Source organism: Struthio camelus, chromosome W, assembly GCF_040807025.1.
Source record: "Struthio camelus isolate bStrCam1 chromosome W, bStrCam1.hap1, whole genome shotgun sequence".
Taxonomy (NCBI): domain Eukaryota; kingdom Metazoa; phylum Chordata; class Aves; order Struthioniformes; family Struthionidae; genus Struthio; species Struthio camelus.
The window spans coordinates 37,106,703-37,129,086 of record NC_090981.1 but is presented as its reverse complement, the minus strand read 5'-3'; the positions used below and the strand labels follow the sequence as shown (position 1 = coordinate 37,129,086).

The 22,384-nt window shown below is 39.1% G+C and overlaps 1 protein-coding gene across 4 annotated transcripts in view; it reads right to left on the bottom strand.

Annotated features, from left to right (window-relative positions):
* Positions 1-21,988, bottom strand: part of LOC104150077 (transmembrane protein 161B) — a 39,976-nt gene extending 17,988 nt beyond the window's left edge. Inside the window, exons 1-5 of one of the 4 annotated variants that reach the window (XM_068925306.1) lie at positions 21,802-21,988; positions 12,450-12,553; positions 7,780-7,860; positions 4,410-4,507; positions 2,429-2,585 (exon numbers count right to left, since the gene is read on the bottom strand). In XM_068925306.1, the coding sequence (XP_068781407.1) occupies positions 2,429-2,585; positions 4,410-4,507; positions 7,780-7,860; positions 12,450-12,523 (410 nt within the window). In that variant the 5' untranslated portion in view covers positions 12,524-12,553; positions 21,802-21,988. Of the gene's footprint in view, positions 1-2,428; positions 2,586-4,409; positions 4,508-7,779; positions 7,861-12,449; positions 12,554-18,839; positions 18,997-21,328; positions 21,374-21,801 lie in introns of those variants that run through there. The other 3 variants (XM_068925308.1, XM_068925307.1, XM_068925305.1) reach the window with 3 other exon arrangements.
* Between the last annotated feature and the right edge of the window lie 396 nt (positions 21,989-22,384).

The window sequence follows — 22,384 nt, the reverse complement described above, 5'->3', positions numbered from 1 at the left end:
TAGAAAAAAAATATATCCAGTTTAAGGCTTCCAGAAGTTATATCAAGGTCTGATGATAACTTTCCCTAGATCAACTTTCAACTAAGTTGAAGAAAGCCTATTGCTTTCCTTTGCTATCCCATTGATATAACTACATGCAAAGACATTTTTCAAAAGTAGCCAGTAAAGTTTCCTAATCTTCCCATCAGGTAACTCAAATGATCATCTTTTCAGATGACAGACAGCCTCACAACTAAGAAATACATTACTTTTCCTTCATCACAATAATTTTCCTAATTACCTTGCCTTTGCAACAGAAAGGATTGGATATAACACTTTACAACAGATAAAAAAAATTAAATAAGATCACGTTTGTGTGTTATACAAAGACAACTGATTTAGAATGTCATTCAACTATTCTCAATGATGAATCTTAAATAGCTGCCTAAGCAGAGTAATTTAAATTAAACACATACTATTGTTAAGAAGGATCACTTTCAATGCTGTCCACCTTCACTCTGTTCTCAGACATGTCTCTCTCCCCCTTCCCTCTCCCGCAAAAAGTGCTTTGTTATCTTACCAACTCATCCTTTTACAAGTACCCTGGCTGCAACTGCTACATTTAATATTGTGAACAACCATTTAGTTCAATAAGTTTTAATTTTTGCTCTGACAAGAAGTCACCTTTCCAAATTTCAAAAGAACAATAATCAGCCACCCCTCATTAGGGACTATGTGCAACAAACTGTACAGGAAGACTAAAAGAATTTAGTAACCAGAAGAGGTGACCTACAATACAATAAGTTCTCATAAACATTAGCTACTCTTGCAAGAAATATTGCAAAGCATATTTTAAAAGCCACAAATCACATCTGGCAGGTAGAGACTGACAATCAGGGGTGGGGGGGGGAACACTTTCGTAATATCTTCTCGTCTCCTCTTTAGCTACTGGAAAGAGCACAGTGTGCACACATCATCACCATGAAAATCCGTCAATGAAACGACCCAAAATCATACAGCCTTTCAAAAACACTAAACACAGGGTGGTACAGCAAGCCTACTAAACTGCTGCCTCCAAGGAACATATAGTCACTGAATCTGCCTCAAAGTATTGCTAAAACAATAAATAATTTAAATATAAAAAACTGTCTTATCTGCACTGTTAACCATGAGGAAACCAAGAACCCCGGAACAGCTGAGGTTGGAAGGTGCCTCTGGAGGATCATCTGGTCCAACCCCCCTCAAGCACAGTCAGCCAGAGCAGGCTGCTCACAACACAGTCCACTCAGGGGCTCGATATCCCCAAGGATCGAGACTCCACAACCTCTCCAAGCAACCACTTCCAGCGCTCGGCCACCCTCACAGCAAAGAGCTCTTTTCTTATGTTCTGCTGGGATTTCCTGGTATTGTGCCCTTTGCCTCTGTCACTGGGCACCACTGAGAGGAGCTTGGCTCCATCTCCTTTACTCCCCCTTCATCAGGTATTTATACACACACTGATAAGAGGAACCAATTTTGAATATTCAAGTGTTATATTAAGTCTAACTTAACATTTTAGCTCATTATTAGCTGCTGAGGGTACAGAAGAATTGGACAAATTCATTTTCTAACTCACCTCTCCATGATCTGCTGTCTTCCTGGCCCTTATTCAATTCCATCACTTCATCACCTCTCACATGTTCAAAAGGCTACTTTCTTCCCCAAAGCATAAGCCCGGATTAGTCTGTGAAAAATAGCTAATTACCACACAAGCCTCTATGTCCAATACTGCTTTCTCCAGCACATAAAAAGATCACAGCTGCTTGTTTCTATAGTTTGATATTGCTTGTTTCCTAAACACTCTACTTTTGTTTCCCTCAGTGTCAGAGGGGAGTTGAGCTCTTCACTGAACTTTGAAAGCCTAGTACCACCTCAGCTCCTACAACTCTACATATTTATTTTCCTATAGGCGTCATTATAAGTGTCTTGAATTTTCTCAAAAAATATGAATGCATGCATGCATCTTTGCAATAAGTGATTATTCAGCTAAGGAAGTATCAGACTAAATATATCAAAAACAAAGTGTGTGGTAGATTGCGAACTTCTGCAAATGTTTTAAATACTTGCTGGCACAAAAACCTATTCCTGATTGCCCAGCTGGGCAAAACCAATTTAGTTTAGAACCATATAAACATTATAGATGAGCACTGACTTTTTGTTCACATACATGGATTTTTTTTCCATAGATGGTCTGGTATTAAGATTTACAAGTTACCTATATCAGCATGTACAAAGAGCACGTATAGCATATACATTATCTGACATCAGCACTAGCATATACATCCTTTATCCAAATGTTAAATATGCATTTATTCTGCAAATCAGCAATACATAGCTTTCCGTGAACTGCAGAATGATGTAAGAGCTATTTGCAACAGATAGATTGATTCAGTAAAACAGTAAAGGATACACTGCAAAGGCCAAGACAAGCAGACACCACACTACGCTAATATTCATTTCTTGTGAGGGCTTCACAATACTGTAATAGGCTTCAGTCACCACATACACAACTGTAGCTGCAACAGTGAAATCCACCAACCACTGATATTCAGGAAAATAATGCAACGCTGAAAAAAAGTTTGCAAATCTTAGAAGTCTTATGACATTTTAAAGGAAGTTACTGACATATACAGAAAGGGATGACAATTACAAGTTATTTTCAAAAGCTGCTTCTTGAGGTTCAGATTATCCAAGTTAAGAGCAACAACAAGAGCAACTTCCCCCCCCACCCAGCAACCTCTTCTTTTAACCTGAACTTCGCTCTTCACCTGTTGCTTAATACTGGATTACTGTTCAGCAATTTATGAGGCTACAAAGTGTTACTATTTTACCATTTCAGCTTTTCTACATCAACCTGCTAATTTCAAGAAGCACAGCTAATTTATATCTCAACTTCAAGGTAGAAAACGGTCCTTTACTTAAATCTAAATACAGTTCTAAGTAAGAATTTTGATTCTCTATTTAAGATTAAAAGCTCACTGACATTCATTTAATCTACTATATATTGCTTCCTCTTTCTTTAAGAAACTCAAATCTAAAACAGTGATGGTTTATTCTTCAAGATTTTGTTTGTATCTCCTGTCTAGCAATAAATCATTGTGCACACTCCACTCTGAAAATTCTGGGGAACATGATGTACCCCATGTAGGCCAGGTGATTTGCAAAGAGAGAAGTTTTCTTTCTCCCATAGATGTTAGGAACTGCAAAGATCAATTCTTGATAACAAAGCGCAGTCTGACCTTCCCAAACAACTTCCTATATTAACAAGGCTTAAAAAACAAAACAAAACATCACATACACACACAGAATGTTACTGAGCATTTCTCATTTGTCTACAAGGCAAATGAGGCCAAAAAGAAGAAACTGGCTGAATCCTGGTATTTCAAGTAAAAATCTGGTATTTATTTTGAAACAACTATTTGGTTAGATTTAATGTATGCTTGTATATATAGCTTTATAAAGATACTTAAACCCTACACTGTATCAGTATCAGCAGATGCTTGTTTTACTCTCAGACAAACACTTTAATACTATTATTTGAAGCAAATAACACTAACTGAAACTTGTGAATGCTTTGCTTGCTTACACACTAGTTTCAAAAAGCTGCGTATTTCTGTTACAGATCAAGTCTTTTCAGTACTATTTTGGACAATTTAAGCAGAGAGATCTCCCTGCTCAGCACTATACTTTCTTTCTGTATTTACGCATACAGCAGATGGATGTAAAAACATCACTAGGGAGAAAATACTATCATACATACAAATCACCGATATCCATGTATGATCTCTCTGTAACAGAAAGTTGGTTATGTTTAAAGAATCAAAAATTAGCATTATAAAAACATCTATTAACTTTCAAAACATGTAATGTTGCTTATTTCTGCAGTGTCACTTTTGTTTTCTAAATATTTTACTTCAAACTTTCAGATGTGTGGGTGAAAGGTCTAGGTTTCAATGCTACAGTATATTTCCTATTTTAGCTGAAAAGAAAGCATGTTTCGACACCTGCCAGTTGTCATTTTCTTGTACAAAGCTATGATCACGTTTTTTATGTCTGTTTCAAATACACTGAGTGATGTGATCTTTTGGTGTTGTCTCATATCGCTAGGGATGCTTGATGCAACAATAGATGTGCTTTATGCTGGATTTCACCTACTCATCCTTTTCTGTAACACTGCTATTAAGATGTCACCCATGGAACAACAAAAGGAGATTTAACCCTAATTCTTGCCTTCTCACTTCATAATCAGTTGTGCTTTTATTCTTTCATTGTCTATCAAAAAAGATATTCCAGTGTTTATCGCAAACAAACACTCGATAAAAAAACAATGTACCATAACGTCACGATGTATTTGACACAATATACTGTCATCCGCATCCACTTATTCTTACCTAGAGTGTCCCTTTCAGTCACAGACTTTGTTTCCAGATGAAGATCAATGTCTTTTGGAATGGTTAGGGGCTTGTTTTCAATATGACCATTATATTTTCTGTAAAAAAAAAAATAAAACAAAACAAAACATATGGATACAAAAAAGTCAACTTGTTATTTATATAGTGACATTTCAAATTTAAGAAGCATGCAGATCACTTGTTCCCAAATGCAAACATTTTTATCTAGGTAAAAAAGCATTAACTCAAGTTCAAACATGCACATATCTTGAGAAGCAACTGGGTATGTCAGCAGTTACTAGCTTTATCTCAAAAGGCTCTGAAATACTATTGTTGCTACACATAGAGGTTTAAACAGCATCTGTATGTTGCATCCTCCTGAGAACATTTTAGGGCAGTATCAGATGGGCACCCTCTGCTCCAGCACATTAGTTTCCTCTGAAAGGGAACTGCACAGTTCAGGCAGGCAGCAACCTATAAGGCACTTCAATAGGTTCCCCCAATCTCAGTAGTCTAGTGATACGACTGCAGCTATAGAACATATCCACCCTGTCACACAAATATACAATAAAAAAATAAAAAATAAAGAAAGAAAGAAAAAGTTGAGACTTGGCCTTTGAGGTCTAGAACGGGAGACTAATCTAATCTTTTCTCTAATCTAAAGAGAAACGTGTAAAATACCATAGAATTATTTCAACTTATATCCTTCTGGAGTATTTAGTTAGTCTGCACGGAACTGGTCTGAAAGATCACCTTTGCTAACCAGGGTAAAAAACTCACTTCACTACTATATTAAAATCACCACACAACCACAACAAAAACATGACATTGAAGCAGACCACAAAATGTTTTGCTAGGCAAAAAAAGAAAAAACACCAACCTCAAAACATGTAAAAAGAAAAAAACAGCAACCTCTGCCACATTTTAGAATGGCACCTCTGAAATCAGGAGAGGGGGATTTTCTATTGAAAGAAGTATCATTGGGACATAAGCATGAAAATGAATTTCAATCAATTGTGGACTTATTTTTAAAGAATCATGTCCTACCAGCTAATGTGCAAGACAAGAATTAAGATCATGTGAAAAATAATATTTATGAATGCTTTATGCTGTATTCTTAATATCCCTTAGCTGAAGCACAAAACTTTTAATGAATGAATTCCAAAAAATGAGATAGGAGCCTAAAGCATTACACAAAAAAAATCATGTGTCCAAGTCTAAGTGAGAATTCCCAAACGCTGCATAGCCACTTGAATATCTGCAGACTTCTGCGTGCTTCCCCTCCAACCCAGTTACACTCTTATGTTTTCTCCTGTGTTCACCCATGAGTACCATCATCTTGAGTGAGATGAGCATTTTGATAACTGAAGTCATCTGAGCTCAACAAAATTTGGTGCTCCTATACTTTAATTACCCTAAGGGACCCATAATCCAAGAGACACGCTCAGAACATAACTAGCATCACTGACAGCCTTTAATTCAGAGTAATTCATAGTAGCAATGGACCTTTTCATTAGCCTAACAATATTATATACTTTTTCTATTTCAGAATGGTTTGCTTTATATAATATTTATGTGCTATTGAAACTTACAGCACAATATTACTGAAGTGTAGTATGCATTGAATAAAACGGACTAGCAGGATTCAGGTTCAAACTACAGCCATTTCCAAGCCTCATTTCCAAGCAAGTTCCCTGGAACCCCTTTTGCCATTTCTATTAACTAAATTTGGAAAAGTAGTTAAGTAAGGAGCAGGTATTACATTTTATAAGAGCTTGAAAAAAAAAAAAAAACATTCTTTATCTTGAAGACACATGGGAAAAGTCAATAGATGCACCTTTATTTCAGCCTCACATCTCCTTGGCTCAAATGAGCACTGCATTCCAACACATGCAAGCTAAAAAAAAGTATATCCCAAACAAGTAAATAGGAACAATTCCTACTTTAAAATAGGCCTCTCCTCCAATAACAGCAGCTTCTTCAAAGAACAAAGAAGTACATTCATTGACTGAAAAGTATGGTATTACACATCCTATTATCACAATAGCAAAACAAAGAAAGCAGAGTTTAAGTCTCCACATTACCATTCTGGTTTCTCTGAAGTCCCAGATCCACAAATAAAATTTACCTCATTACAAACAACTACATACAACTATTAAAAGTGTATTTTTAGTTACATACTTATGTACGATGACAATTAGACCACTCTTATAATAATTAAATGACCCAAAACAAAAGCTGAGTATGTAGAATCATTAAATATTAAAAAGGAAAGACTTAATTTTTTACCTCAAAACCTGGCAAATAAGGTTGCTACCCATGTAGCTTAAGAAATGGAAAAAAATTTGCTTTGATTTTATGATGAACAGACAACATAGTCTGTGGTTTCACGTAAAATTTAGATAGTAAGAATGGTAGGAGAGTAGTTCATACTGGAACAAAAAAAAAAAAAGGACTAAAAGAAACCTACTATCATAAAATACTTTCCCCTCACCTTTTTTTTTTTTCTTCCTCCCCCCTCCCCCCCAATAGCCAATTCAGAAATATTGCATAAACATAGCAAGCTCCACCACCTTAAGATTAGCTTCAGTTCTTGCCCTAGTTATCCTTCTGGCAAGGCTGTTCCAGAACTTCATGCATGAAAGTCAGGAATCTGTTTTCCGCTTAAGTTGACACACAGCAATCCCATCCCTTCTCAGCCTTCTTCTTGCTAGGTTAAACAAGCTGAGCTTTTTTAGTCTCCTCTTGTAAGATAGGCTTCCTGTTTCCTGGATCATCCTAACAGCCCTTCTCTTCACCCGTTTGAGTCTGAATTCGTTTTTCTTGAACACGAGTGATCAGAACTGTACACAGTAATTCAGATAAAGTTCTGCACCAGTGCCTTGTGCAAGAGGATTAACGTTTCCCTATCTCTTCTACTGGAAATGCCTCACCTAATACATCTTAGGAGCACATTTACCTTTTTCACAGCTGCCTAAGAGTAGGGGCTCATAGTAATCCTCTGTTCAACTAATATAATCAAATATTTCTTCTCTTGCTTCAAGATGAAGAGCTTCAATCCTATAGAAGATTTGCTATTCTCAGTCTTCACCCAAATGAAGGGATTCATTAAAAATCCTTGCCACCAAATTTGTAATTTTACAGATCACTTTTGTGGACTGGGAATCATCCAGTCCCACACAATTTGGGCATGTTAAGCCCTCCTTTAAACAAGAAGGACACAGCTCAGTACAGAGCTGCAGCAGAGCACTCACATGCAACAAGAAGTTTTAGATTCACACAAAGACAAAAGTTAGCCAGTAAAGTTATTATATGGATTACGCTTTAAAACAACAACCAAAAAACCCCACACCTTAATACAAGTATTTACCTATCTTTTTTGCTCTTCCCTCTTTGTTTTCCTGCAAGAACCCGTAGTTCTTCTTCAGTAGGATGCTGATACCATCGTAAACTAAAGAAAAGACAAACCTCAAGTAAAACAATGTCAGTATTAGCAATTTAGAGACTTTTAATCTATACATCAACACATACATACAGACTAAAACATGTCATTTGCAACACCTAACCAAAATACGTTTTTAAGTACCAACACTGCTCTGAACTGAGCAATTACTGCTGAACTTCAATTCTCTTCAGCATACAAGACAGTTGTAATTAGAAAGGTTTGCCACTATCAACACACCATTCAAGTGAAAGCTCTTGTGCTTCTTAAAATTCTGATTTTTCAAGTTGTCATCAAATACAGCAAATAACGCTGTACCTATTTTAGCGAATAAGTTCACTAAAAAAACTATGTTGTTATAGTTACCCATCAGAACCATATTCTACATGATTTTATTAAGGATAATTATTCTTCTCAAAAAAAATAGTAATTTTCCAGGATCTGGAATAGCTATGATCAAGTAACCTTTACCTGTCTTTTCCTTTCAGACATGCTCTTAGCATTTACAATCCTGTCCTACATAACACCTCAGTGATATCTTCAGTTCTCACCAGAAAGAGGAAACACTGAACACCACAGCTTACAAAAGCATAGGTATTTATAAATTAAAGGTACTTAACTGTAACCTTAGAAAAATATTTGCACACACTATTATTGTTTTGGGGAATTTAATATTTAAGCACTACTAAAAAAATCATTAATATATGTAGCCGAGTTGAACATTTTTCCATTTTCACAAGCAAATGCTCCATCATGTTGCTCGTTTATTCGAAAGACAAGTAGTGGCAAGGAAATCCTGAAGGAGAAAAAGAAAAGGATGGCTAAGTCTCTAGGTGTTACATTTTACCCTACCTTCTAAGCATGACAAGAACCTCAGTAGCTAAAACAAAGCCTTTACCACATATGGCAAGGTAGTGTTGTCCTTCAGATGAAAGACGACCGTTACTCTCATCTCCACTCTAAAATGCCGAGGTAAAGGAGGCCAAGTATTAATGGGAACAGACTTGGAAAATGTTTCTGTATTTACCTGGAAGTCCTTTTCTCAAGTAGAAGGCTATTAGTTGGCGAGGTAAAGTTCAGCTTTCAGCATAGGGTAATAATCAGAGTCAGTGAGGGAATCCATGACTGTCAGTATTTCTCAAGTTTAGAAAATTTTATCAAGTAGAATAATTCAAATCTACATTGGTGAATGAGGGATTCTGTTAAATACTTTTTCAAAAAGATGGCAAGGCAAAATTGGGAAATAATCATCAAATCAAAGCAAACCTGTCACTGCATAACACTTTCAATCTCCCTTTGGGAAAGGCTGCCTGCCCCAAGTGGAAGTCAGATTCACATATCTTTATATTTGCAGAATACTGACTTTTGGATAAGCATAAAAAAATCGTTATTCTTCATGCAACAGTGCCTACACAAATACAGAGGGAGGTCCACTGCTACGAGACTCATCTGAAAACATGTTTAAGTCCAGACAGCCATAATAAGCAATATTATTCATTTTCCTATCTTCCTTGGGATGGCATGGACACTGTGTCTGCACATATGTACTACAAAAGACACAAGGGAGGAAGAACAGGTAGAATTTCAATAAACGTATGTAGCGCTGGACATATGCTTGCCCGGCAGATTTTGAACAGGAGACACAGCCTCTCTGTCCTAACATCAGCTCTGACGCTAGACTAAACTTAGCTGGGAGGTGGGAACAAGTAACAACAGCATGGCAAAAATACAATACACATTTCAGGAAAAGCTCCCAATTTCAGAAGTTCGATTGCTGGTATAACTAAGTGTTAAACAAGCACTTGCTTAGAGCTCATAGACATCATCTTAAAATAACGTAAACAACAAATCTAATGGATAAATAAAAGTTCAAGCTGGTAACGTTGTACAGCGGTACCTGCTGACAAAAACTTCATAATCAATTGCTGCTGGGATTTGCTCATGAGAAAAAATGTTTAGCACAAGCTAATACACTACAGAGATTCAAAGCACTGCACAACAAATTTACCCTGAAGAAATTCACTACCAGTTGAAACACTGAAAAAGGGAAAAGCTACAAACTTTGCATAAGCAAGGATTTTGGGGAGTAATTTTTCACATCTTGCCTGCACAGAAAGACATATAGTACCTAATACAGCAGCATAGATTAAATTCTTGTTCTGTGTAAAGTACTAGGACAAATCAAGGATGCTTAAACCATAATGAGGTCTTAATTTCTCAATAGGATCATATTGCAAGTGATTCATAGTGAAAGCTAACAGTACATAAGTCTCAAATTATTTTTATAATTAATAAACCATATACACTGTGTGTTTACAATCTCAAAACAAAGATTTGAACAAATGTTTTAATAAAGGCAGAGTTAAAACTTTGTAGTTCATATCTGCTGCAGTTTAAGTTTGTTTAAAGCTGAGGTGCCAGAACTGATTGCCCTGTGGCTTTGACATATTTGAGTTAGTCTGAATAGGAACAGCAGCACAGATATGCCCTAGTTAATTTGAATGAAGGTCATTAATGAATGCACAGCAAAATATCAGTTTTCTCCTCTCTTCCCAAAGCGAACTGAAAACAGGAGGACAGAAGTAGCTGAGCAACTTAAAGCAACATGTTGGTGAAGACTGATTATTCGTTTAAATGCAAAGACATACACAAATACCTGAGCCACCAATTGAGTTCAATAAAGAGTAACATTCAAATTCTATTCAAGCTCTGAAAACAGCACAGATTGAAAGTTTATATTTGTTTTCAAATGTAAGTAAATAATTATTCATTTGCAGAATGAACAGATCATCGACTGTTGAAAAACTATCTTACATCTATCTATTCTGACAATTCTTTTAAATTTTGAAAGTCTGTCTTTCCTTTTAATGGGTTTTGAAAGTACACATAATAGTAAGTTTGAAATCAACTGGCTTTTCTGTTTTAAGTGGTAACGTGTTTATCCCTCCTCCCCTTTTCTTTCTACCCCACATAGATATTTTAGATAGGCTTTTCTAGGTAAGCCTACCAACTTTACAAAAGAAAACAAAATAAAACAGAAAAATAAACAACAAAAAAGACAAAACCCTTAAGCCAAGTAACTTAAACCAGTTTTGGTAACCAAAGACTAACCGAACTATGCTGGCTGACAAAGTAAAGAAGGAAGAGGAGATAACTCTTCCTAGTGAAGCAGAACTGCTCAAGAGTGCGTGTGCGTGCATGGAAAATGGGTTAACATAAAAGACTGTTTGTCAGCTAAACTAAGAAAAGAAGTGCTTTTCTTTCTGCCATTAAAATTCAGATTCTTGTTTCAGTGACCTTTATGACTTGTTTTTATTTTTGGAACACAGGATTATTTCTGAATCTTTACATAGTTCTTGTATTCAGAGGGTTATTCACAATGACTGAAGTTACAATGCACTCAACTAATTATCAGGTAAAGAGAACAGTGAAAAGCAACAGTGAGATTGTCAAGGCGACTAACATGAAAGGCAGTAAGATTCCCATTGATTTCAGTGGGAGCAGAATTATGTAAGCACAAGCACAAAAATCATACCTTACGTATTTATCAACTACAGGTGTGCAAAGATAGAAAAGCAAAAGGATGATGAAAAGAAGCATTTGAACAGCAAATTTTTCCCTATCACTGGCAAAAGGCATGCCTTAAACAATACCTACCCAGTAATACTTAATACACATCTAAACAACCAAATTAGAACCATTTTTGATTAGCAACTCTTTGGGAGATGAGACAACATGTAAACAGGGAAAATTAAAAAGAGAAGAGTTGGTAACTTCCAATTCTGAAGGAAAAAAAAAAAAGTAGTGTGGAAAATTATTTAACACTGATTAAGATTCCTAAGGAGCCCACACTTATTCAAAGATACTCTTTCAGAAATCAGGGAGTGTAGATTTGGTATTCTCAAAATTTTAGCAATTATAAAAGACAGCACACTGCCTCCAAAAAATACACAGTGCTTTTCTTCCTGGAAGAAAAAAAATAGTGTCTGCAACTTTTTAATATTTAAGATACTGATTTATATGCAAAATAGCTGCTCTTTTTAGTTTTTATTGATACACTCATAAGGAGCGATCGCCTTGCAACTCATCGTGTCTGTTTAATCTATTGTTATGAAAAAGTAGTATATCGAAATTTATACTAATCTTGCCCTATGAAGTATTAAAAAAAATTTTTTAGTAAATACCTTAGCACTTCTTATAGGCAAGGCTATAACCGGTGGACTACTAAGAATACTGAGGTAGCACAGAGAAAATCCCTCCATTCTTGCGGTGTCTTATATTCAGTTTAGCTTTTCAGTATCAAAATGAGTATCTTGTGCCTTTAGAAAGTTAAGAGCTGGACAGCAGCTAACTTTCTGACTGACATGATTTATAGCAACAAACTCAAGTCTGTTCTTTTATATCACCATTGTTTTATACTTTGAGCCTGTAAGTCAGCTGTCACAATACTGTAATCTTGATAATGTTCAAGATCAAGAATAGCAGATCAATTATTTTTCAAGAAAATATCAACTGAATTGGTTCGTTTTACTGTTTGTACTCTTAATACATAAACCCGTTACCAGATTCATACACAGCGTAACTGTTTCTTATCTTACCTGCCACTACAGAGAAGCCAACGAGCAAGAGAATAGTGAGGTATGATCTTCTGTATGACACTAGCCATTACCATGGTAACCACCAACTGTACACCTATCACACCCTGTAGAGGAATAAGTTAACAAGTCAATATGTATTTAAAAAAAAAAGTGCTGAAATACTTTTTCCTTTTCTTAATTTTAACAACCCTCCTATAGGAGGGATAACATTTATTTGTCTTGAAATTGAATTAAAAATACTGCATCGGTTTTCGAGAAATTCCCTAGAACTTGTTACGGTCACCTACACATCCAAAAAAAGGCACTGCCAGATCACAAGGCCAGTAACATATGTACTATCTGACAGCTCACAAATACAAGAGTTTCTCTGTTTAAACAGATGTTAAAGCCACATGTTGATGTGACATTTCACAAGACATTACGCCTTAGAATTACATCACTGATTGCAATCTTGCTTTTTGTGGTCTCTTCAATTCTGACATGGACTAACAGCTGACACTGCACAGACCTACTAGAATTAACAATTTATAACATCTGTGTCTCAAAATTACCGCTTTCTATTAGTATACAGCATTTGCTCCTTACTGAATCCAGTGAAGGGAGAAGAGGGGGCAGAGGAACTAGCACAGCTTAATTCTAACGTCCGATTCTTGACCGGTCAAGACCTAGAACTTCAGAGAGGTCTGAAGTATTCTCATCCTTAGTCGTTCAACAAGCTTTAATTGAGACATTTACAAAAAGAATACTGCAGTACCGCAGAAGTTTAACTGACAGCAAGTTTTCTTCACACACCACTTTGCTTTTCCCTCATCTAAAAAGTTGGGAAAACATGCATACTATAGTAGTAGGCTTTTTTTTTTTTTTTTTTTTTTTTAAATAAGGCAACTTCTCTAAATATCTAAAGCCAACAAGCAATGAGTGAAACGTTGCATCACATTACTTCTATCCTGCATATGAAATGCTATCAATTCATATTAACACCATGTTTAAAACCCAGTATGAACCTTGTACCTTATACTTCCTCTATTTACATACTTTCATACTTAAATCATCACGAGGAATGAAGAAAAAAAATACTGAATGGTGAAATTCACCAGAATACACAAGAGAAAAGGCACCAAGGATCCACCAAATGAACTACCTTTTTTTTTTTTTTTAAATTGATCTGTTTTTCAGATTACCTTCTTGTGAAAAGGAACATAAATATTTTCAAGTAGCACACAAAACACTGCATTTAAGTTGTGGCACATGAATGTTTATATGTATATTCATTCCTTAACATCAATCTTTGGCTAGTAACCTAACACCTCGAAGACAAAACATTTCCCTCTGTAGTTGTAGAAGTTCAGAATTATACTGTTCTAGGTTTGTATTAATATAAAGGGCTACAGAAGATTGAAGGTAAAACATATTTCCACATATGTGAGCAGTACACAAATAACCAATGGCAAGTAAAACATAAATCAGGTTGTATATTTGAGAAACATTTTCCTAACTTTTTACATCTCACTCCCCACAAGAAAAAGATCAACCACTCAATAATACCTTACTACCAGCACAGCATGCAATACTGTCACGCTTCTGACATATCTTTTCCCACCTAGCAAATCTGCCCTCTTGGAGGAACTTCAAGCACATGTTTGGAAGGTCTTATTTTTTAATCGGAAGTTTCTCTCGATGTACAAATAATCTGAAAAGGAAAGAGCAATCTTCATAGAACCCCGGAACAGCTGAGGTTGGAAGGTGCCTCTGGAGGATCGTCTGGTCCAACCCCCCTCAAGCACAGTCAGCCAGAGCAGGCTGCTCACAACACAGTCCACTCAGGGGCTCGATATCCCCAAGGATCGAGACTCCACAACCTCTCCAAGCAACCACTTCCAGCGCTCGGCCACCCTCACAGCAAAGAGCTCTTTTCTTATGTTCTGCTGGGATTTCCTGTGTTTCAGTTTGTGCCCGTTGCCTCTTGTCCTGTCACTGGGCACCACTGAGAGGAGCTTGGCTCCATCTCCTTTACTCCCCCTTCATCAGGTATTTATACACACTGATAAGACCCCCCCCACCCCCTCCACTAAGCCTTCTCTTCTCCAGGCTGAATAGGCCCAGCTCTCTCCTTCTTTCCTCATACGAGAGAGGCTCCAGTCCCTTAATCACCTTTGTGGTCCTTCACTGCACTCGCTTCAGGAGCTCCATGTCTCTCTCGTACTGCGGAGCCCAGAACTGGTCCCAGCACTCCAGGTACGGCCCCATTAGTGCTGAGTAGAGCAATGAGTCACATGATGAGCTCTCAGCTGGCTCCCTCACGCATCCCTACGCAGAGCTCATGCAATCCTGCTGCTCTCTCACATAAAGAGCAACCCTCCTCACGGACCTGGCCTGTCCTTCCTAAAGGCCCTATATCCAGCCATTGCAGCACTCCAGTTCTGAGCTACCTGACCACATCTGTGTGATCCCAATGAGATCATAGCCCCGCAACTCATCACAGACTTCTGACTGCCCCAGTTTTTTCCCCCCATGCTGTGGGCATTAGCGTACAGGCACTCCATAGAGGAATTCAGTTATGCTAATTTCCCAAAGAAGGTGTTAAGAGCTTCTCCCTCTAACACTGGCATCTTAGCACTTCCTTATTTGTGTGCATACAGTTGAGTGGGTCCCCTTCTGCCCTGTTTTGCTGTTTTCCAGGTCTCTCTTGTCCACATCACCTTGTACCCTTTGCTTATCAACCCAGTCCATCACTTTTTCACTTGATTGTAGGTCTTCGTCTCCTTCTTCCTTCACTCCTAGTTTAAAGCTTTCCTCAGCAGCCTGTTGGCAAAGATAATTTTGCCTCACTTGGTCAGGTGGATTCCATCTCTTCCTAGGAGTCCTCAATCCTCAAAGAGGGTTCCATGGTCATAAAAGCCAAATATCTGCTATTCATACCAGTTGTTCACTTGCAGGACCCATCCACTCCCCATGCCCTTTAGTCTTAAACATAACAGTAAGGAGAGTTCTCTTTCCTCTCTTCAACAATTTTTACATTTAAATAAATTAGAGGTTGCATTGTCAGTACTGTTTTTAGGGAAAATTGTAGACTAATCAAATGTCGTAGGCAACGCCCAGTATCATCATTAATGAAACATGATTGAGAGAGATTAGGATAGCATAAATTATCTTAAATATTTACAAATGATGTAAAGCAAATATGCTCTCAAACACCTCATAACAAAACATCAAATATCATTTAGAAGTATTTGTTACTCCCTTATAACCTGAAATAAGATGTTTGGGGTTTTTTGAGGTATCATGAAGTTTTTTCAGTATTCAAGCCTCTGTTTGCCAGCCACTCATGTCTCCTTGAAATTTCAACTGCTCCTCTACATTTCTGCCTGCAGTTCTTTGAGACACCTCAAAGAAGAAAGACCTTGCACCTTTGTCTATCTTCCAGATCATCAACACCAGGGATCAAGATCAGGCTTGAAGTATTACTTTAAATACTTTACAGCAGGGATTCCTGTTTTCTTGGAGTCATGGGTATTTGACTACCCAGAAGAATTATCTAGCTAAAGGGAAGTGTACTCAAAATGAAAGAAAATGTTATTAAAACAAGCTGCCTACATAATAATGTAGCATGTATTTAAAATACCGCATAGTTCAGGCAGTATATGCTCCTTAATTTGTTTACAGAACAAACCATGCATTTTAAAATCAAATGTTTATTCCAACCATCTCATGATGAGCGTAACAATTTCCACTCAATGCGAGAGATTTAGTCCCTCAACCTAGCTTGTTTACTAAGCCTTGATCTTCAGAGTTCATTCTCTCAAGGTAAAGCTACATCAATATTTCTACAGAGGAATGTTCTTATCAGCAGGACTGCCTAATCAGGTGCCAGCATTTCTCTGTAATCACTCTTAGGGCCTTGTATTTTTGAGGAAAAGGAGATGTGTTTTCAACTCAAAATAACCAACAGGAGGCAAAATGATGCATATCAAGACACTTTTTTTTTTGTACAAGTCATCAGCTCAGCTGAACAGACTGTTTAACAGTGCATCCGTAAAACTCATTTCCTCAAGTGATGGTTGCAAGTTGTAACTGAACCAATTAGGATCATTTCATCTTGAGCTATTCAGCGTTTCTTTCTGTACATTCCTTTCTTTCAGCAGAAATTCACACAATCACTATGAACAGACTTGGCTTCAAATGTAGTAGAAGCACGATTCACCCCTCAGAGATGAGGAACACTTGCACGGACTGAATAAACTGTCCGAAGCTGCAAAATAGTTTGGGGAAAATGACAGAATTTGGATTCATTTCATAAAAGGAAATTCAGTGCTCTGATTCCACATACATCTATGCCCCTACCATGCTTCAGCTTCACAGCTTGGAATTTGAAATACAAATTCATGACACAGGAGAGAGAAGTCAGCTTCTTGCTGATCAGAGTGTGACATTTCTGTCAATCTGTATAATGTTGAGAAGCACTCAGCCCAAAGAAAAGACGACTAAGTGAGATAGGTCAGTTTCTCTGCAACACAGAGACTGGCAAGCAACCCCATCAATCAAAGATAAGGCTGAAATAGTACATCCAAACAGGGACTATACCGTCTGAAAAGTTGCAATCTTGCTATAGTTCTGTTACAGGGGAAAGTCTCCGGTCAGAGCCTTACAGTCCTGAGTGCTGTGCTCAATTCCAAAACCTTCCTAATAAGTAAGGTACTGTGATTTTTGCTTGTGCAATATAACTACACACCTTTTATAAGAAAGATTTTAATTAAACTAACAGAGAAAAATGTGCAAGAGTCTCCAACACAAGTACTATCAGCCATATTACAAGGTAAGATAGTCAGACTTTCTTACAACTTTGAAAAAACATGACCAATCAAAAAAAGCAATTGGAGAAGGCTGAACACAGCATAACCTAAACTTTAGCTTTCACCGTCTATACATTTTACACTACATACCCAGAGACACTGTTGCTGATAACGAGGAGAACAAAAAGTAAGAATAAGTAATTAAGATAAAGTTACAATATCACTTATCTACAAGTAAAGTGTACTACTAATACACCTACAGCTACCTTAGCATAATAACGAAAAAACAAACAAGTTCTTAAAAGCACCGCTTCCTGAAGGACATTTTTCTTTACAGCATGAGTTGATTTAAAGAACATGCAGAGCAAAGCATAAAACTATTAGTCTCAATTATCTAAGGTACCACTTCAGTTTCCTCATTTTGACTTTGCCCAAGACTATACTTCTGCAACAATAGGTCAGGCTTTTCCTTTTTTTTTTTTTTTTTTTGTCCTCCAGACGTTCACTTTATCACACCCCTAGATCTTACAAATAAATCAACATCTAGTTTTAGACGGGACTTTGAAACTACCTGCACTCTAATAATAACTGTGCCTGCCACTGCAAGACCAGGGCCTTGATCTGAACTCAGTACTTGTAGGCCCCAGGATTACCACAGAATGGGACAGTGGCAATATAGCTGCATGCCAGAAAACCACCTAGTAGAACTTAACTTAGAATTTTACTTTCAGAAATGCAATGTCAACCACTTACTCTTTGAAGTAGCAAGGCTTGAAAAACAAGATTTTTTTTTTACACAAGAGCAATGGAGTATTCTACAGATGTTAATTTTGGGTACATCAATCTTTTTCAATGGTAGCACTCAAATACACTGAAAGGTTACGAATTTTCAAGTAAGAAGTGAAAAAGCTTTTATATTAGCAACAACCAGCAAGACCTCTTGGAGAATATAACAAATACTCTTCTCCTCTACAATCCCAGAAGTGCAATGGTATTTGTGAAGTATAGAAGCTAAACGCGTACAACATATTTGAAATGCCCTTTAATCAGTAACAAGTTATTGCTCTTGCTATGAGATTTAACTTTTCCATATGCAAAAGTCTTTCCTCTGCATGTATATGTGCATGCTTCAGCTGCATCTTGGAAAAACAAGACAGTGCTTTGCTGAAATGCAGATGTAATTCAAAACGGTTTACTACATAACATAAAATACCACGTAGGATGGCCAAAGAAAAGAGACTACACAAAGTCTTAAAATGAATGCTTCCTGTGAAAAAAGACTAATTTCACAAAATATCTGCAGTTAGAATGATATCTCATACAATTGACAGTCTGATATTTGAAGGCTCTAAGGCAGTCACGATCTCATGGTTTGTAAACATTAAGTATTCACAAAGTTAGTTTTGGGAAAGACATCTGCATCAAGTGACCTCTTCAAAATTTGTTTTCTTTCCCTCCCCCATTTTTCATGACTAAGTCTTCCTAAATTTGCTTCTTCCTACTCCTGCCGCTGTTTAAAACACAGCAGAGAAGAACAAACGATGCATAAAGTGGCATCAAGAACACACAAGGAATTCAGGTGTACCACTACCCTCCTCACCTTCATGCGTCTTTCTTTTCCACCTGAAGGTCACCTCCCTCTTGACCAGTCAAGCATCTTTCCACATGTTCAAAGAGGGAGGGGAGGGTCACAAACGGCTAGATGGAAGTAGTCAATAGCAGTACAACTCCCTTTGAGATGAGGCATTTTGTTTTTAAACAAAATTACATTACAGTCAGCCAACTGTATTTCAACAGAAGCAGTCTTGTTTCTTTTCCACTGAAGTTCTCTAGGCAGAAAGATTTTAGAACTCTCTCCTAGTGACTATTAAGCAAATCAAGTTATTGCTGTAGAAATTTCATGACCGGAACAAAGGCATTTTTAAAATCATGGAACTATCATTACCACTGAAGCAACCAATAGAAAATGTCTATTATGTGGAATGCTAATACATATTCAATGTTTTATTAAATTACAAGTAGAACTAGTCCAGAGTATCTGATCTACTAAAAAGGAAAAAAAACAAGGTTATATTATATTATTATTACTATTACAAGATTTTAAAAATCCAGTTTACCCATATTTCCCCAATTAACACATAAGCAAGAACTACAGAAGCTATCACTCTCCAGAACATTTATTTTTTAAATAAAAAGTTTTACTTGTATTTCTAATGATCCTGGTAATGGTAAGAGTATAGTATTTAATACTTCTGTTGAACAGTCTGAACATCATGGCCTTAAGTAGTATTAGCATGTTTGTGCAGAATTCAGAGTTGTTAGCCTAATGGGCATACATATATACAAGCCCAGCAGCCACAACTTGGAAGAGTGCAGCTGGCAAATTGTGTTGATGACTTAATTTATAAACCTTCTAATCCAGTAGAAACTGATAAACATTTCACTCTACTTTTGCTTTCGAATGGGAGAATAGTCTCCAAGCAGCACAAGAGCAGAACATCAAAAAGAACCTTTTCTCTTTCCTTATGTCATAGAATCATGTGCAAGGATTACTTGCCCATTCTTTCAGCAACTAGTAAAGAAAACAGATTCTGATTTTTCAAGCCCACCAGGCAACAGAAACAAACACTCCTTTTTTTTTTTTTTTTTATTTAAAAGAAAGATCTGCACTGGGCAAACAAGCTATATTTGCCTGCAAAAACAGTTTCAAATGAAGTGCTAGATGATAGCACCCGTGAATTCTGCAAGTGGTACGAGTGTTTCAAGATCTTTTGATTCAGTAATTTAACCCTTAAAGAAAAAAAAAAAAACAAAAGAGGAAAAGCTGTAAGGAAGAAAAAAAAAACTGAAAAACTACATAGTTCCTTGCAGGTACCAAAACATACATAAGTAACTGATACACAAGTAGAATTAGGCCATTAAATATTATAACTGCTTGAGATTAAAAATCTGGCTTTACCCAAAGCCAAACTCTGAGGTATGGCCCCTAAATAACCCTTGCATCATTTGAACACCCCTAGTGCCATGACAGCTAAAACAACATATTGGTATCTATATCCTTGTGGAAAGGAAATACATGCACTCATGGCACACAGAAAATTGCTTTTATACCAACATACATGTATCTCTATTACAAATAGTGCCCTATACATCTCATATCTGTAGATTAAGTATATTAAAAGTGGCTCCAATCAACCCAGATGTTGCAAGTTGTAATTAACACCTACATAAGGATTCAACATATCGTTATAATAAAGGTGAGTTCATAACATGCTCAAGCTTCTGCTACTTAAACTACAGCTATCCAACACACCTGTGTCATTAAGAGCAATTACACCAGTCAAGTTTATTCCTCTGTTTTTTTCTGTCTATTTTACAGGAAGACTCATCCACAGTCAGTTATGCAAGTGCAACAGTTTGTGCCTGTGCTAGGACACTTACCAGAAAGAGTCATCTGAAGCTGCAATTCCCATAAAACCAATGCACTTACATGCAGCTACAACATATATTATAACACTGATGTATCCTAGAGCTCTGAAAGTGAACTAGTAGTGGCAGAAGTGTTTGATAGTTTTTTTTTTTTAAACATACATTCAAGATAACAGCTAATTCAAATTCTTAAATGCTCTGTTCTTGGCTAAAGGACATGTGACTATACATATATTCACATATATATATATATATTTAGAAAAAAATCCTTAAATCTGATACAGCACATAAAACGCTGTAACTTTGCCTACTTTTCAGTAGGAAAACAAGCAAAGAGAAAAATAACCACTGAGACATGAGACATCAGTGTAAAGTCTAAGTGAGCTTGAAAATGGCACTGTACTTTCCCAAAGAGCCCTAGCAGCCCTGGTAACCGTAACACTACCTGTTCTTGTGCTTCCCCTCTGCACCCACCGCCCCCAAAGCACAGGCCAGGGGCGGGGGGGGGGGAACACCTCAACCCAAGTCACACGGGGGCAGAGCGGCGAGCAGGCCCCCGCGGCCCGGCGGCGCCCTCGCCCCCTCCCCGCGGCGGGCCCGGGCCCCGCCCCGCCACCACCTCGCCGGGACCCCCGCGCCGCCCGCGGCCCCAGCGCTCACCATGGTGCTCGAGCCGCCCCCGCCCGCCGCCGCCGCTCCAGCCGCCCGGCCTGGCCCTGCTCGCAGCACATAAATCCGCCGCCGCTGCCGCCGCCCGGCCGGGCCGCCTCCGCGCGGCGGCCAAGCGCCCCGCCAGGCACCAACCGCGCGCCGGCTCCTACCGGCGCACACCTCACCCCGCAGAGGTCACGCCAGGACCCCGCCGGCGAGAGACCCGGCTGAGCCGCCCACCCAGGTGCCTGTGCAGACAGGGCCACGGCGCGCCAAGGCTGCTCCGTATTAGCTAGCCGTTCCTTTGTCAGGCCGCTTTCCACACGGGGAAGGAAACTAGCGGAGGAAACACGCCCGCCGGGGAGTAAGGAGAGCCGGCCTGCGGCGCTCTTCTCGTCAGGCGCGGCGCGGGCAGCCCGCCCGCCGCAGGGCGGTAGCGTGACCCCACGCACGTGACAGGGGAGGTCACCGGAGCTGCTGACCTCGCAGGGGCGAGCGGGGCGGCCCTCAGCCCGCCGCCGAGGAGCTGCGGGAGCCCCGGGGGCGCCCGCCCGGGTGTGCGTGCGGCTGGCCTGCCTGCGGGACGGGCAGGCGGTCTCGGGGGTGCTGGGGAGGAGACGGGCAGCGGCATCGTCCTCGAGGAAGGAGGCGTCCGCCGCCGAACAACCCAGGCCCGGGGGGGAGGGGGGAGCGGCTTCAGCCATGAGGCGGGGGGGGGGGGGGAGGTGCTGTGCGCATGCGCCCGGCGGCTCCGCGTGGCTCCCCGGGGTGGTGAGGTGGGATCCCCAGGGCGCATGCGCAGCGGCGCCGCGTCGGCCGTCTCGGGGCTGAACCCGGAAACGCTCGAGTCCGGCGGTGGGGGTGGGGTGTACTGGCTGGTGCGCGCGCTACCGGGGGGCGGTGGCGGCCCCTCCCCCGGCGCGAGGCGGCGGCCGTTGGCGGCCGTTGGCGGGCGAGGGGCGGCTCGGGCCCGCTCCGCCGGTAGCGCCTGGCAGCCGCCTCGTCCCGGCCCCGCCGCACCAGCTGGTTTTCGTCATGTTGCCCGCCTGAACTTCCCGCCGTGGC